This window comes from Medicago sativa, chromosome 3 (genome assembly GCF_051527215.1).
Source record: "Medicago sativa cultivar Bolivia chromosome 3, Bolivia_mono, whole genome shotgun sequence".
NCBI lineage: Eukaryota > Viridiplantae > Streptophyta > Magnoliopsida > Fabales > Fabaceae > Medicago > Medicago sativa.
Window position 1 is genome coordinate 98,745,645 of NC_140751.1, and position 18,258 is coordinate 98,763,902.

Sequence of the window (18,258 nt, forward strand, 5' to 3'; positions counted from 1 at the left end):
TGCTGTTAATTTTATCTGCTAAAGTATTTTTCCTTCATAAGATCAAATATACCAAACAATGGCGTGTCTCATTCTATAATTTTCCATGCTTATGGTTTAGATTACATTTTGATTACAACATGTGACATAATATACTAGACCCGATCTTTTTCTTTGGAATATAGACCAATCAATATTCAATATTGATTACATATTCTCCCACATATGATCAAATCTACCAAACAATGGAATGGAAATATGCATAAAATTTCCAAACAAGGGAATGAAATCTCTTTTCCTTTCCGTTCCGTTCCATTCTATTTCATTCCGCTCCGTTTCGTTTTGTTCCAACAATCCAAACAGAACCTAAGTGGTATATATATTGTACTGACTGGTTAAAATTTCAAAAGTAAGTTCTTAGTGGTGATACATTTATGAATATGGATTTTGTGATTGGCTTCAGGTCATAACTCAGTCCATGTCTTTTATTTTTTTTTACTTGTGGAATTCCTTTCACTTGTGGAATGTTTGAGGCAATGTGTTTGTTATGTTATGATATTTTTTTTGAAAGTATATAATATATGGAATGTTAAACAAACTCCAGATCATTACTTTATGATGATTTGTTAGAGAATGTTTTCTCCTTTGCATAGCGATTGTGTTTTAAATGTCTTGCCTTTTCACTTTGTAGGTAAATGTTTCAGAAATACTTGCAGGTCATAAATCATGCTTTTCCCCACAAGACTAATGCTACAATACTACTCATCATTCATTATCAAGTGAAGTTACACTAACAAACATACTTGGATGACGAAAAATCAAGATTTAGAAAATGAAAAAACTTTATATTTTGGAGACGGTTTTGTTTTTGCCATTTTTAGTAGGTAATAATTAGGCTAAAGTGCACTTTTCCCCTCTAACTTTCAAAAACTTGCAATTTTGATCCCCTAAGTACAAAAACCACAATTTTGCCCCCATAAGATTTAGCTTCATTGCAACTTTGGTCCTTTTGACCAATTTTGACCTAGTCAACCCTAATTTGGCATACAACATGTGTATTTTTTAATTTTCTTTTTTTTTTAAAGCCACATGATCATTTTTTAAAGGCTAAAGTGCACTTTTCCCCCCTTAACTTTCAAAAACATGCAATTTTGGCCCCCTAAGTACAAAAACTACAATTTTGACCCCCTAAGTTTTAGCCCCTTTGCAGCTTTGGTCTTTTTGGTCAATTTTGACTTATTCAACGCCTACGTGGCAGGCCACGTGTGTAATTAATTTATTAAAAAAATTAAATAAACCAAAAAAAACAATTTTTAAATTAAATAAATTAAAAAAAAGAATTAAAAAATAAGAGAAAAAAAAAAACGAAAACTCTTCGTCATGGTCATGTCTATCTTCATCTCTTCCAACCCAACCCAAACAAACAAAAATTACCAACTCATTCAATTCAAAATCCAAAAAATTAACAACCCAAATCAAAATAGTAGAACCACTATTATCCTAACAAGCAAACTCTCCTTGTCTCAGTATTCCTATCCACCAACCTCTCCACCATAGCCACCTCCCTTCTCTATTCTCTTATCCTCTCCCACGAACTCAACACAAAACACTAAACAACAACACTTTTATCTTTGTTACAAAAACTCAAAAAAGCACCGTACATAGCTTTTTATTGCTTGCTTATGTTGTCCTTGCAGATCTTACAGAAGATTCAATTCAAGTCTTGTTTTTCTTCATTGAACTTGTTCCTGATTTTTGTTTGATGCAGGTGTGATAAGGTTTTTCTTCATACCCTTTTGAAGTTTTTGTTCTTGGATTTGATTGGTGGGTTTTGTCAAGCTTGTTGTAGTGAAAGAAATGCTAGAATTGATTTTGAAGGTGAAAAAAGTTTGAATTTTGAAGTTGTTTTGGTGATTTTGTTTTTGAAGAAGTGAAAAAGGTCATAATTTTGAAGTGTGTGTCGCTGGAGAAGAAGAGAAAATTAATTAGGATTTTTTTTTCTGATTTTTTAATTCTTTTTTTCATTTATTTAATTTAAAAATTGATTTTTTGGTTTTTTAAATTTTTTAATTAATTAATTACACACGTGGCCTGCCATGCCACGTAGGCGTTGAATAAGTCAAAATTGACCAAAAGGACCAAAGATGCAAAGGGCTAAATCTTAGGAGGCCAAAATTGTAGTTTTTGTACTTAGGGGGCTAAAATTGCAAGTTTTTGAAAGTTAAGGGGGAAAAGTGCTCTTTAGCCTTTTTTAAATTAGATAAATGAAAAAAGAAATTGAAAAATTAAAAAATCAGAAATTAAAAAAAAAATAGAAAAGAAAATGAAAAAAGAAACATCATGATTCAAAAGAAAAAAGAATCGTGGAGAAAGAAAAGGAAAGAAATAGAAAAGGAAAAGAAAAAAGAAAAAAAAATGTGATCCAGGTGAGAACTACGTTACCCTCTCTTGTTTAGGGGGTAATTACCCTCTCATAATATCAACCAATCAAAATGTAATATGCATAGACAACATTAAATGTCAAATAAATGAATCAATTTTTTCTAAAAATAAAAAAGTTCATCTTAATGATAAGGTAACTTTTAATACTTTTAATTTTTTATTTAGAGTAAATTACACTCCCCTCCCCTCTTATGTTAAAATATACACTTCCCTCCCTTTAAAAATAAAATCTACACTCCTCTCCATCTAAGATGCTTGAATTACAACCCTCTCCCTTAATAATTAAACATGTATTACACTTTAATCTATTTTAACATAAATAAATATTTTTATGATATATACTAACCACCATTTAAGAAAAATAAATTCATTTCTTTATAATTTAAATATCAATGGTAATTAAACTTAAATATTTTGCTATTAAGTTTATAATTTATAGTATAAAACTAATTTTTAAATAACCATATTTTACTGTATTTAGTAATTATTGTAATTTTATTTTTTGGTTGTTTCATATTTTATAATAGAGTTTAAAACTATATGTTAATGTAATTGTGAATAAAAAAAAGCGAAAAATATGTATTCAAATTTTGATTATGTTAAAATAGACCCGCAATATTTTTTTTTTAAGTGTGTTAGATTATTATTATTATTATTATTATTTTGTTAGATTATTAAAAAGAAAATATTGAGGAAGTAGATTTTAACATAAGAAGAGAGAATAATGTAATTCAAGCTTCTCTTAAGGGAGAGGAATGAAATGTTTTCTAATATGTTTGGAATAAGGGAGGAGGGGAGCGTATATTTTAACATAACAGGGGAGGGGAGTGTAATTCAGGAATCTTTGAGGGGAGAAGAGTGTAATTTACTCTTTTATTGTAATTCAAGAATCTTTGAGGGGAGAAGAGTGTAATTTACTCTTTTATTTAATTATATTAAGGTGTTCAATCTTAATTAATTTACACTACAAGACTTATAACAAATCAAATTTTTACATCAAATTTCTTTCATCTAGATGTCCTTAAATTCATCACTTACATTCATAAAATTTCTTCCATTCCACAACCCCGAACGTGAGAACAAAAACATCTCCTTCATTCAAATTTCTTCTTTATTCTTCTCTATTGATCAATTCTTGTTTCTTTTTCGTTTTCTTCCCATTTTGATTGTTCAATTTTGTCGTTCCAAAGTGCTGCAGTTTCAAATTATAGTGAGAATTGTCGTTGTTTCTAGAACCGCGTCAGGTATCGTGATTTTTTTTTTTATTTAAGCAGCCAACCTAATAAAATATGCTAACACGCATAGACCTGCCTCACTATCAACCAAAGCCTTTAAGTCCAAACAAAAGAACAAAAACCTCATGACATAACCATTTAAGCAGCAACCGAAAAAAATGCTAGCAAACTCCCAAAACATCACAGCGGCAACACCTGCTAGCAATCCTTAAAGTATAACGGATGACTTACTCAATTGTTATAATTAACTACCTCACAACCAAGAAAAATCAAATCAAAAAGAAAAATCAACTCACCATATCTGACGTGGTTCTGGAAATAACGGTAATTCTCACGATATTTGGAATCAAACAAACGACGACGATTCTCACGAAAATTGAAAAATGCGGCAGTTTAGAACGACAAAATTGAACAATCAAAATGAGAAGAAGAAATTTTATGAACGTAACAGATAAATTTAAGGACATTTAGATGAAAGAAATTTGATGTGAAATTTTAATTGTTCTAAGCCAGTCTTGTAGTGTAAATTAATTAAGATTGAACACCTAAATATAATTAAGGCAAGATTTCATTTGAGGTTCTTTATCTTTTTTTTTTGTGATAATTTGGTCATTTATCTTTATTTTTTCCCGTTTGGGTCCTTTATCTCTCTTAAAAGCACATATACATCTTTTTTCTCATTTTTTATTAAAAAATACATAATTTTATTTTTAAAAATATATTTTTATTAAAAAGGAAAAAAAAATCCAGAAATATGATGAAGAAGTTCATCATCTTCATCTTCTTCCTTTGAATCTTCTCCAACTTCTTTAAATAATTTTTTTTTTACTAAAATATATCTCCAAATATCGTGGATTAATGTTATATTCATCTCAAATCTTCTTTTAAACACAAAAATCAAAACATTAATTTCACAAATGTTGCAAGGCGGATGGTGGAGGCTTAGTCACTGGCGGAAGGGTTAGGCTTTACAAAAGTTAAGATTGTTCTGGAAACAACAAAATTGATGGGCAAAGCTGCTCTCAATTTTGGGGTTATTTTTATGTCGGGTTTGAATATTGAGTTAGAAAATAATAATAATACACGGTGTGACAATTTATAACTATTTTTTTTAAACTAAATCTCTTTTCTATAGGGTTTTGATTTTTGTGTTTAAAAGAAGATTTGAGGTGAACATAACATTAATTCATGTTATTTGGAGATATATTTGTGTAGAATTTTTTTTGATTCAATGAAAATGATGAAGATTCAAAGAAAGAAGATGGAGATGATGAACATCTTCATCATATTTCTGGATTTTTTTTCATTTTTAATAAAAATATATTTTAAAAAAAATAAAATTATGTATTTTTTTAATTAAAAAAAATGAGAAAAAGGATGTATATGTGCTTTTATGAGAGATAAAAGATCTAAACGGAAAAAAATAAAGATAAATGACCAAAGTGTTACAAATAAATAAGATAAAGGAACTATAATGTAATCTTGTCTATAATTAAATAAAAATTAAAAGTATTAAAAGTTACCTAAAATAGATTTTTTTTTTTATAGAAAAAATTTACTCATTTATTTGACATTTAATATGTATATTACATTTTGATAATACTGTACCCTCTAAACAAGAGAGGGTAATCTAGAAAAAACCCGGAAAGAAGAAACAATCACTGAGAAATAAATAATCATGGAAAAATTCAGAAACCCATAGATTGAAAAGATAAAAGAAAACAAGATGAATCATGGAAAGAAGATCGGTTTGCTATTGTTGTTGTGCTGCAATAACCTAGCCTCAAAATCCAATCCAATCCAATTCAATCCTTCTTGAATTTTCAATCTTTTTGTTCTTCTTTTTGAATCGATTCGATATGAAAATTAAAACCAATAAGAGAATTGGTTTCAAGATTTCAAGCAAGGGATGAAAACCAAAAATCGAAAAGAAGCTTGGAGAATCGCTCCTCTTGCGACACCGGCATCGACGTCGTAAAGAAGCTTGGAGAATCGTTGCTTTCTGATCTGTTATGGGGTGTTTGTTTTTTATGCTTTCGATGGTGAATGTTATTGAGATAAGATTGTGGATGTTATCTTGTGGGAGTAAATCTGCAGCTCATGCTGTTGCTGTTATGGCTATTCTTGTTTCTTCTGTTGTTGTGGTTTATATTTCAACTGCTATTTATGCCTTTACACACTAGATTTGGAATTGAAATCTTGTTTGATTGTTATGTTTTTTGATATATGAAATGGATTGAATTGGATTTAGGAAAGAAGAAATTCTTGGTGTTTTTTTAAGAAGAAATTCACGTGTCATTCCTTTTTTTTATGGAAAGAAGAAGAATCGTTTATTCCTTTTTTATTTTCCTTTTCTATTATTTTTTTTTAAATTTCTGATTTTTTTTAATTTTTCAATTTCTTTTTTCATTTATTTAATTTAATAAATGATTATGTGGCTTTTTAAAAAAAGAAAATTAAAAAATACACATGTGGCATGCCAAATCAGTGTTGATTAGGTCAAAATTGGTCAAAAGGACCAAAGTTGCAATTGGGCTAAATCTTAAAGTGGCTAAATTGTGGTTTTGGTACTTAGGGGCCAAAATTGCAAGTTTTTGAAAGTTAGGGGGGAAAATGCACTTTAGCCTAATAATTATTGTGATGTAAGACTTATATTGCATAGTTCCTTTGATTCTTTATCATTGTGTAATGTATTTTATCATTTGAGCATAACTATATTTTGTGCTTTTATTAGTTTAAATTATTTTCTCCAAAAAACTGAATCAAATATGTATGTTATTTTCTCCACTAATTCTGGGCAGGATACTGAAGGTGAGAAAAACACAAGAAGGGAGGTTGAATTGTGTTTTGAAAAATTCTTCGTTTCTCCTAAAAACTGAACACACTGATCAGAAGCTAAGTGAGACAGCTTCTGAAGTGATAATCAGAATCTAAATGCAGCGGAATAAAACAGAGAGAGAGAAGAAGAACGACACAAAGCAATTATACTGGTTCCTTCCACAATCCGGAAGTAGTCCAGTCCCCCTTGCACTTCCAAGGAGATTTCACTATGAGTAATATCTGATTACAAATGCTCAAGCACACAAGCAAGAGACTTCCTTTGCTCAAGCACACAAGCTAGAGACTTCCTTTGCTCAAGAACACAATCAAGAGACTTCCTGCTCAAGCACAACTGCAAGAGACTTCCTAACTAAACAAAATTACACAGAAAATTGTTTAAGGTTGAACACTTGATATACAATCAGAGGTGCTCTCAATACAAATCAGATACAGACTCAATGGACTTAAGAATTTCTAAGATATGACTTTTAGACACAGAAATTCTAAGTGAATGCAGAACAATTTCAGCAGAGATTTGGCACTTGTAAAAATGTTATGAGTCTTTCGTTTAGCGTTCTTGCATTGCCAAATTTCTAGGTCTTCACTCCTTTATATAGAGGTGTGAAAGAGACGTTGTGAAATTGCCAGCACACCAAAGAGTCGTTGTTGAAGCTTGATCTTTCACCAATGATCTTTTGTCTGATTTGGTTGTTGTCCTATGAAGAACCAATTTGAAATCCATTCCTTATCCAAAGGAACATATATGCAGGCGAGACCGTATTCTGGAGCTGTTTTCTTGTCTTGAAGCGTGGACACAAAACAGAGTAGTGGAGAACGTGGCTGTACAATTCGTACAATAGTACAATGTCAACGCTTTCGTCCAAATTGCAAGCACATGCCTTCAAACACCTTTGAAATGGCCGTTGCAATGTTCCACTGATTTTCTGCTGTGTTTTCGAGACCAATAGACAACTTTTGCAATGTAGATCCTTCAATCTTTGAATGTTTTGCAAATCCAGTTGATCTTCAGCTTCTGGTGAAATGACTTCTGATGAGGCAGCTTCTTCAGCTTCTGATGATGTGGCTTCTGGACCTCTTGTCTTCAGAAGCACTATTCTTCAGGAGCAGCTTTACTTCAGGAGCGGTATTTCTTCAGGAGCAGCTTGACTTCAGGAGCAGCTTGACTTCAGGAGCGCTTTGCCTTCAGAATCATCTAAGCTTCATTTCCTTTTGCTCTTTATTTGCTCATTCAGAACCAACCAATGATGTAACTTTTTAACTGTGGTCCTGTACACTTGAACAAATATTAGCTAGTCCAATTTACAATTTTTAATACCTTGTTATCATCAAAACTCTTTAAGGTTCATTGTTAAACACATTTTGTTCCAACAGATACAACGATAAATCTACTTAACTCATTGATGCTTTCTTTTGTCATAGTCAACTTGTTGAAGCATACTTGCGTATGACAAGATTGTGTGTAATCATAATGACCCCTGTTTATAAAGGGTAGTAGGGAGAAGCTACTATTAGATGCATATGTTGAACTCAATTATGAAAGCATGAAAATTTGATTAGACGTAACAAACTTCAATCCTCTCTTGTAGACTAGATTTGCCCATATTCTTCCAAATCCACCATAAGATAATGTGTATGTTTGAGTTTGTCGTATAAAAATTGATTTTGTAAAATTGATTGATTAAAAGTGAATTGAAGGAAAATAATTTATGTTTAAAATAAAAAACTATAAATTTTAACTTCAATTAAAATCAATTTTATTCGAAATCAATCAATAGGGTCTCATTCAACTTTCCAACTGAAGCTGAAAAAGAACACGCATCAAAAGTTACTACACAGCGGTATATAAGATAAGATTGTTAGTTAATTAGTTAGTTAGATGAGTAAAGAAAAGAACGTGTGATGTTGGTTTGAATTGAAGATGACAACAAAGTCGTAGTGTTTCGTCTACAATCACTCGTCACTGAAATAGAGAAAGAGAGAGAAACAAGAATCATCATTCATCCATGGAAACCAAGCTATTGAATCCACCTTCTCTTATTCACTTTCCTTCCTCCTCTGTTTCTTCTTCTTCTTCTTTATCCACACGCACATTCTTCCCCTTTCATCACTACCGTTCTTTCAAACTAATCATCGCTCACAATTCACATACCGAACAACAACAATCTCAATCTTCCAAACCCATTTACTCTCCTACACCTCCCAATCGTCAACTTCGCACCCCTCATAGCGGGTAACTATCTTTCTATCTAATCTTTTTCATTCTTATTTTCATTCAATCTTTCATTTATTCAATTTATGTGTTTAGGTATCACTTTGATGGAACTGCACGCAAATTCTTCGAGGGTTGGTACTTCAAAGTTTCCATTCCTGAAAAGAGACAAAGCTTTTGCTTTATGTATTCTGTTGAGAATCCTGCGTTTCCCAAGGAATTGACAACTTTGGAATTGGCACAATATGGACCTAGGTTTACTGGTGTTGGGGCACAAATTCTTGGTGCTGGTGATAAATACATTTGCCAATATACTCCCCAATCACACAATTTCTGGGGAAGTAAGCAACTATTATATGCACATTATAATAAAGTTTGTATTTTTATGTAATTCTAATAAGGATGATGATCACATTATAATTTTAACTTACAAGTTAATTTTTTTGAATGGTTAGGTAGGAATGAATTGATGTTGGGTAACACTTTTGCGGCTAAGCAAAATTCGAAACCTCCGAACAAGGAGGTTCCTCCTAAGGTAGGTTTTATGTATACAATCTTTCAATCTAATTGTTTGACTCTATGCTATTTATCAGTAAATTAACTACTAATATTTGTTACTCCTGTCGTCATGCATATTTTAAATTTTGAGAAATTGACTTGTCTCATGAGACATGTCTTATGATAATACATACACCCTTCAGTTCAGTAGCTCAATTACACTCACTACAAATTAGAGAGGGTCTGTCTGTCATTTAAACATACATGAGGGTAGGTGAGTACACTTTTCCAATGAATAAGTAGGTGGTGAGTGTTGGGTTTGTGTGTGCGTCATTTAAGCATACCTTGGGGGTCATTTTCTTCTTAAGATGCTTGACTATTAAGACTCTATTTGGATAAGCAACATAATTAAGTGCTATTAGTATAAACACTTATCATGCAAGTGCTTATGTATAAGTTATTTCCTTTACAAAAGATAAAGTAAAGTTATTAGCTATTGAAAATAAGCTGAAAGCAACTTATGGACATGCCATACACAGTTTTCATAAGCTCTCCCAAACAATTTCGCAACTACTTATGCCAGCAGATGAGCTCAAATAAGTCAATCCAAATAGGTCCTAGGTGTTAACTTCCCTGTTACTGCTGCATCTTTGCTGAGCTATATAAGTGATTACTTTTGAATGACTCTAGTTTTGTTTCTTTACTGAACTAGTTTTACTTATTTCATTGGTAGTCGTTGACACTCTTTCAAGGGTAACTTTTTTTCTTTAATTTCCAACAAATTTAGACTAATCAGACAAATGGTTTATTTTCTGTCACAATTACATTACTGGTTATAAGAGTGGCTTCCAGAAATAATTATTATTCTTTATTTTTGTTTGCAAATGCTTCTTATTTGGTCACTTTCCATAGGAATTTAATGATAAAGTGTTCGAAGGTTTTCAAGTCACTCCCCTTTGGAATCAAGGTTTCATTTGCGATGATGGAAGGTAGAAGTTACATTTTTTTTTTTTTTTAAATATTGTTTTCTTTGATTGATTACTTTTGTTATTTGATACAAATTATAATTATAGGTCGGATTATGTAGAAACAGTAAAGACTGCTCGCTGGGAGTATAGTACACGTCCTGTATATGGTTGGGGTGACGTTGGGTCTACACAGAAGTCAACTGCTGGCTGGCTTGCAGCTTTTCCTGTTTTTGAACCACATTGGCAAATATGCATGGCCGGTGGCCTGTCAACAGGTATGTGCTGTCATGTTCTAGTATCTGCATTTTTTATGTCTGAACTGAAACAGATTGATTTGATCAGTTTATGTGAAGCTATTATGGCTGTCCACTCATGTAATTTGCCAAAGTGATTGGCATCTAGCCACTTGATATCTACAAAATATTACATGCCAGTAGAATTGTGGTATTGGACATATATAATTTTTTTGAACAATTGGACATATATAATTATTGCTAGAGCCATGTGGTGAGTCAGGAATAGGCGAGTGAAAGTATGATAATGAACATTTACAAGGTCAATTTTAGACTAAAACTGAAATGATAGGATGATGCTTGACAATTAGTTTGGGAAGTATGGTGTTGGCTTGGGGCCTTGGAATGTGCTCCTCTTAAAGTCTCATATTCATTTCTCGCCGGTGTCAATTTCGGTGGGCTAGTTTGGCTTCTTGAAAAAAAAAATGTAGTTTGTGAAGTGCATTTGTACTTTAAAAGTTATTCACACTTGTTGGTGTCATATGTGTGTTCTCTTTCATTTTTCTTATATTAACAATATTGAATCTCAGGTTGGATAGAGTGGGATGGCGAGAGGATTGAGTTTGAAAATGCCCCATCTTATTCAGAAAAGAACTGGGGTGGAGCGTTCCCGAGAAAATGGTTTTGGGTAAAAAAACTCTCTTTCTTCACTGAAGTATGTGTCATAGAGTTTATCTGCACATCGGTTTCATGGCTTGCTATGATACTTCAGCTGTAGCTAGTTGCATGAAATCAATTGCGAGCCTTCTTGTATTTTGATTGAAAATTATGGCCAGAATGTTGCTTTTCCTCGTTTTATGGTTACTTGAATTTTCCAGCAAGTATTGTAGATTAATATGCTTTCTTATTGTTATTTTGATATTCAACTATTCTCACCAGTGTTTCGATGAGTGTTGCATAATTTATTTATTTTTTTGTATCTCACATAGTGGAGTGGATGTCTCATGCAGGCTCAGTGTAATGTTTTCGAAGGTGCTAGTGGAGAAATTGCACTTACAGCCGCTGGTGGATTGAGACAAATTCCGGGACTAACTGAGACATTTGAAAATGCTGCATTGGTAACTTCATATGGCAATATCGATTTGACTCATTTCATAAATCTATTTCACTGACTTTATGTAATATTGAAGATTACATTTGAAATAAATGTTGATGATAATAGGAATGGCTAAAGGACGGGGATGTAAAGCAAATTCTATTGTTCTTTTTGTTTTGGTTAAAATAACATGTCTCTGCTCATGTTACTCTTTGATTTGACAAAATCTATAGTGAGGATGAAAGTGCTTGAGTTTTTTAGTGTCTTCAAATAATTTATTGCATTACTGACACTTCAGGAAAATATGTATTCTCTGCTTAAAATCATGAATGATGTGGAGTTATGTTAAAATTTATTGTCGAGTGGCTCAAGTAGGTTGATATTTCTTTTGAAGTGTTCTAATTTGAATGTCTAATGGCCGTTAGTGATTTCATCTGTTTCAAATTGTGGTAACAAGGTGTTGCTCTTGTGTAGGATTAGTTTTGGGTCTATTTGCCTTCTTCTGTTGGTCACTACATGCAATAATCCTTTCTATCAGTATATTATATTATTGTTATTATTTTTTATCTTAACTTATAATATTTATTTACTATGTTGCAAATTAGCGCAGATTGGAATTCACTATGGTGGAAAGTTTTATGAATTTGTGCCATGGAATGGTGTTGTAAGCTGGGAAGTAGCTACTTGGGGTTATTGGTTTATGTCTGCAGACAACGGAAATTATGTGGTAAATATTTCTCTCCAATTACATTATGTTTTATGTTGATGGTTACTTTACAGATGTATACATCTCATGAATCAGAAATGATCTGAACATTTTGATGAATATACAACTCATACTTGGGGTTATTGGTTTATGTCTGCAGAAAACAAAATGAAAAATTATGCAAATTCGCGATTAAAAATAAAAGCAGAAATGTTTTCTTAAAGTAAACATGCTGGAATTCTGGCTAATGACAGGCTCAATTAATTATATTTTTGCAGGTTGAATTAGAAGCAACAACAGAGGATCAAGGTACTACATTGCGTGCTCCAACATCAGAAGCTGGCCTTTCTCAAGCTTGTAAAGATACATGCTTTGGAATACTAAAATTAAAATTGTGGGAAAGAAGATATGACGGCAGCAAGGGAAAGGTGTTTTCTTATATTCACACAAATAAATTGTTCACATACTTTGTCTTTGATTAGATTAATGGAACATGTTGATGAATGTTATGTGAAAATGGCAGATAATATTGGACGTGACAAGTGACATGGCAGCTCTAGAAGTTGGAGGAGGGCCATGGTTTAACACTTGGAAGGGAAAAACATCAACTCCACCTGTTCTTAGCCGTGCTATTGGATTACCGGTAGATGTAGATGGCCTCTATAATCTGTTTCCTCTGTTTAAACCACCTGGCTTGTAGTATGTTGTTGTTTTAATATCCATGTAAAACTTCTCTCTTGGTACAGAGTTTCATGGTAAGTACAAACTTTTGGAAGGGATTCATGATTAGAAAAGTACCATGTTTATACATAGAAAATATCAAATGAAAAGAATTGTATGTTTAATTAATGTATGTTTAATGTATAAGAATGTTCATGGAATTGTTAACGTGTGTTTAGTTGGAGGGGAGGGAAGAAATTATTTTAGATTTTAGTGGCTTAGTTCGTCTTTTTGGAGGGGAGGGAAAGGTACGTGGGGGACTAAAATCCCTCTTAAGTTAGTTTTATCTCCCTTTCAAACGTGTGGGGATTTGGAGGGGAGAAAAATTGTTTAAATTTATACTTAAATTTCCTTATATTGAGTGTGGGGGGAGCCCCTAATATGAACTTCAATTTAAAGTAACTGCTGGTGGACCTTAGTTAATTATTGGGTATAACCGGATGAAACCAATCAATGAAAATGAAAAAAAAAAAAAGGCATAAATTTAAAGAGACGTTAATAATTGAACACAATTTATTTATTGATCAATATTTTATAATACATTTACATTAAAATTAAAATAATGCTTATTACAACAAATTATTAGATGCCTAAAACTAAATCTTTGGGACAAAAAGATGGAGAGGGAATGCGGGAAGGCTTGTTTCCTCTCGCACATCCTCAGAAGGAGAGGAGGGGAAGGTTTGTTTTCTCTCGCACATTCTCATGAGGGGAAGTTGGAAGAATGAGATTTCGATGAGCAACCCCAGATTCCGATGAGCAAATATGCAGAGTGGGACATCGCCCTTTGACCATTCATATTATCCCTACAAAATTAGAGGAACCTTTGTGTGAAATGTCAATGGTAGAACATTGGCATCATGAACATTATAAAAGAGAACGAGAGAATGTGAGTTGGAACGAGAATTTGTGAAGAATGATTGGGTATTTATAGGGGAAATGTTGTCATAGAGTGTAACGATCAGTCATTGGAAGGGGAAACATATGGTCAACAGAGTCTGGCCAATCAATGGAAGGGAAAACACATGTTAAATGAATCAGCCTTGATGACCAAGCCATCGTCCACATTTTGAACTTGTTCGAATTATATAATCTGGACACTTCCTCGGTCAGATATTTCCAAGATATTAGGAAAATTTTGATTCCACCCAGGACCCAAGAAGAAATTAGGGTTTGCATGGATGGATCAGGTGATGATTCATGTTTGGTCGATCCATGATATTTTGTGTGTTTTATTATGTTATTTAACACTGTTGAATTATGTTATTGAATTTTTCATGTTTTTGAAATTGTTATTTTTAATGTATGTTGTTGAAATTAAATTTCTTGTTTTTTAAACTCCATCAAACCCTCCAAACCTCAAGTTTAACACAGTATGAGACTGGTTCGGATTATATAATCCGAAGTAATTTGGAAATGAATTCGGATTACATAGTCCAAATCATCCCAAATTGTGGATTGCAGTGTTGCAAGCAAGGTTTGGACAGTTTGTGATGTGTTAATTCAAAATGTTTCTTTCATATTTAGAGCAACATCTGTCTGCCATGTATTTCATCTTTAACCTTTTGAGATCTCTCTCTCGTCCATCTCAAATTCTGAAACTTTGTGTGTTTCGTCCCTTCTGCGGGTGAATAAATAAATCTCGATCACCCCTATATGTAATCATCAACATGTATATGTGAGACTTTCATTTGTGTTTGTTTCTATTTTAATTTTGATTTGCTTCTACGAGAACATTATAGTATAATCACGGTTGCTATAACATAAATGGTTCTAGATGGATTCCATGTGTATGCATAATCTTATTTTAATATTAGTACTTAATAAACACTCATTCGTTTCATCTGAGTAACTGAAAAATTTATTAAATGATTTTCAATAATAACTTTATATTATTACATTTCAATAATAATCAATTTGTTAAATAATAATTATCTTATTTATGATATTTTAGATTATAAAAATTATAAATTTTATTTGCACAACATTTTCATGAATTGTATTTTATTTAAAATGAGGAAAGAAGTTGTATATACTTTGAAAGTCGTTGCAATTGATGAAAGAAGTAGCTAATTTTAAATGAATTTAAGCACTTTTTTTTTTGAAACATGTTAAAAGAAGTTGCATATACATATATTAGTTGTTAATTTCTCTTCTTTTTTTATATTTATACGAGATGCATACATATATAGAGAGTAGAAGCGTTTTATCTTCATACCAATCTCTAAAGAGTAGGGTGTCATTTTTTAAACAAGACCTACAGAGGAGGGTCTCAAACTTTTTTAGGCTTAATTTCTAAAAAACAAGAAAATTGGCTTCTAGCGACATATGAAAATTATCACTAAATGTCAATTGTTAGTAGATAAAAAGCTCATTGATATTCAGGCCGTTTGAATGTTTAGTTTTAAATCTAGCTTCGGTTTTGTCTGTATGTAAAGGTTAAACAAGAAAATGATGGCTCTTTTTAAAAAAATTGTGTTTCGGTATATGTTATTTTCAATTTGAATAGAGGATAATTTTTTTTTTTTTAAAAAAAAAATTAAGTTTTTTTATGAGGTGTTCATTTTTAATATTTGAGCATAGCCTATAGTTTCATTGGACCGATCATGAGAGTAGTTAAAAAATCCTACATGTTATTAGACAAAAACATCTTCCATTAAAGTTGCTCTTAAATGTTAATAGGAAATTTCATTGAAGGTGATCTTAAATATTACTAAGATATTATTTTTTGACTATGATATTGAATATTAGAAGAGTGAAAAATATAATTTTACATTTGCCTCCATGACTCAATTTAAATCTCCCCATCCTCTCTTGAGACTGAAAAAGACTTGAGATCAATTATGTTCATCTATTTTGCATTTTTTTAATTACAAAGAGAGCCAAAGCCCGATCGTTTTTGCAATTTCAGTGAAGTTTAGGTGTATGTGTGTGTCTCTCAAGAAAATCCTACCTGTTTTGCTAGTGTAATATTCGCTTGGATTTTTTTTTATCAAGTAACTTAATGACTAAAAATTCACATTTTAAAGTGATTAAGTGACGTGTTCGGAGTTCGAACATCAGCTCTGTGTATATTCGCTTGGATGCTTTGTTATATATAGTTAATTAATACTCTTCAATCACGTAAAAAAATGTTCACCAGAAATCAAAGATTTTCCTCAACATATTGATTCAATTTACATACTTTTTTTGGTTACACATACTTTTAATTGAAGTGTATTTTGTTTCAAAAAATTTAAGAATGTTTAAAGTTAAGTTGATCCAAAACTATGGTTCTCTTAAACATAAATTTTGAATTTTGACGTCCTCGTCACCTGATTGTACGTTAGGTTTATATTATTCGAACGTGTTCCACGAGCCTGTACTGCGCCTGCTAGGCTGTTACTATCGAAAGGGACTCCACTGTCGGGACTTGGGGACAGAATCTAAATTCTTCATTTTATTTGTGGTTTGAGGATATTTGCTTGCTTATATGTTTACTGTAAATTGTTACGTTTTTCTTTTATTACATTGACATAATACTTACTCTCTTGGATCATTATTATTATTATAAGATGAAAATCTTCAAATCTTAGAGGGGAATAGTGAAGTCTACAACAGTTAATGTTTTTGTTAACAATTGTAAGCTGAAGGCGAATCAAAGGTTCTAATGGTTAGTCTTCTACTTTACAGCACAATAGTGACATGTTAATGCACAACTCTCATAAATTGTGTCACATCGTCTCATTTCCCATTGCTGAACCGATGATACAACTTAGGGGAGACTTGTTTACGTCTACAAATAATGGTTTTGTTGGTCGATCTTGAAAAACATGTGATTGTACTATTTGGTGAGGAAGCCTCCAAAACGAGTGAATGATTATCAATGCTAGAGTAGCAGAGTGAGGGAGTTGATTCTTTCTTGAGGCTACTAATTTATAACGTGGGTCTTCAGAGGTTAGGAACTGAGTAAAAACATAATGGGACTGGACAATGACACGAAAAAATCAAGTTTTTCCGCAATTTATCCCTTTATCTTTATGCTTTTATTTTTATATATTTCTTAGTGTAGCTTAAATCCAAAAATAATTGTACTTAATGCTCTATTGAAGAAGTTAAGGAACACATAATCGAGGAACAAAGTTTCTCCCTCAGCGTCAATCGCTTGAAACAAATGATATCGCAATTGAGAAGACTCAGTCGACCTCGGCAATTTCTAGTTTCCATCAACACATAACATTGACAATTTCTTTGTAGTTGCGTTTGAAACCAATTAGAATTATTTTCCATAGCACAAATATTCCATCGCAACAATGTAATCGCCGACAACACCCCATCCTCTAGATTTAAATTCCCCACAATATGTGATACATACTTTTCGACTGTAAACTCTTTCCAAAACTCTGTCTTCTGAGATAATAATTTTCATCTTAATAGGCTAACATTCACTACCCTCATGTACCTATTCTTCAACTCCCTCCCTTTTCGGCTTGTAAAAATCCCCTCATATAACCTAGTTGATAATCCTATTCTTTCGTAACCCAGATAAACTCCTTGTAATTTAACTGACTCCCCTCACACCTTTCTGAAGCACCAACATATATGAAAGGCAAAACAATGGAATCACACTTAGAACCGAATTAGGAACGGTCCTCCTCGTAAGAATGACATCTTAGTACCCCAAGAACCAAGTCTCTTCCTTAATACCAATCCTACAATTAAGAAAATATGATGTTATAAACATAAATTCCTCGTGCACATTGATAGATACAATGTGAAGGTCCTATGAAGTTGTTTTATTTTGTGACGATAAATCGGCCATTAGTATTGCACATAATCTTGTTCAGCATGACATGACAAAACACATTGAGATTGATTGACTTCATCAAAGAGAAGTTGGATAGTGGATCGATAACTACAATATGTATTCCTTCTGAGCATCAGCTGACATGTGTTATCAAAAGGTTTACCAACCGAAAAATTTAGTCAATTTACTTACAAGATAGATATGATAGATATCCAAATATGATAGATATTCATTCACGAGCTTGAAAGGGAGTGTGGTAAATAACAGTGTAGATAATAATATGTTTAATTACTTTTATTTTTCATATGTGGCTTGTTAAGTAAACTCGTTAAATTTAGATTATCTATTTAAACTCACCTCTTGTATCATTTTGAATCATTATTGAAATATATCCATCCGTCTAGTTTTCTACCTCTTGTATAATAGTGTTTTCATTTTTTTACCAAAAAAGTAATGTTTTCATTTTGGTACAAGCGTGCTACACGTGGTGAATTAAACATTTTTTTTTATTTTATGAATAGAGGAATCAAACAATTCCCAGCACA

The 18,258-nt window shown here is 32.0% G+C and overlaps 1 protein-coding gene across 1 annotated transcript; it reads left to right on the plus strand.

Annotated features, from left to right (window-relative positions):
- Positions 1 to 8,367: 8,367 nt before the first annotated feature.
- Positions 8,368 to 13,088, plus strand: VTE1 (tocopherol cyclase, chloroplast / vitamin E deficient 1 (VTE1) / sucrose export defective 1 (SXD1)). The gene is made up of 10 exons (XM_085756771.1): positions 8,368 to 8,727; positions 8,803 to 9,047; positions 9,162 to 9,241; positions 10,117 to 10,193; positions 10,278 to 10,447; positions 10,996 to 11,093; positions 11,416 to 11,523; positions 12,112 to 12,228; positions 12,486 to 12,635; positions 12,731 to 13,088. The coding sequence occupies exons 1-10, from the start codon at positions 8,501 to 8,503 to the stop codon at positions 12,905 to 12,907; spliced, it is 1,449 nt and encodes a 482-aa protein (XP_085612897.1). The 5' UTR covers positions 8,368 to 8,500; the 3' UTR covers positions 12,908 to 13,088.
- The last annotated feature ends 5,170 nt before the right edge of the window (positions 13,089 to 18,258 follow it).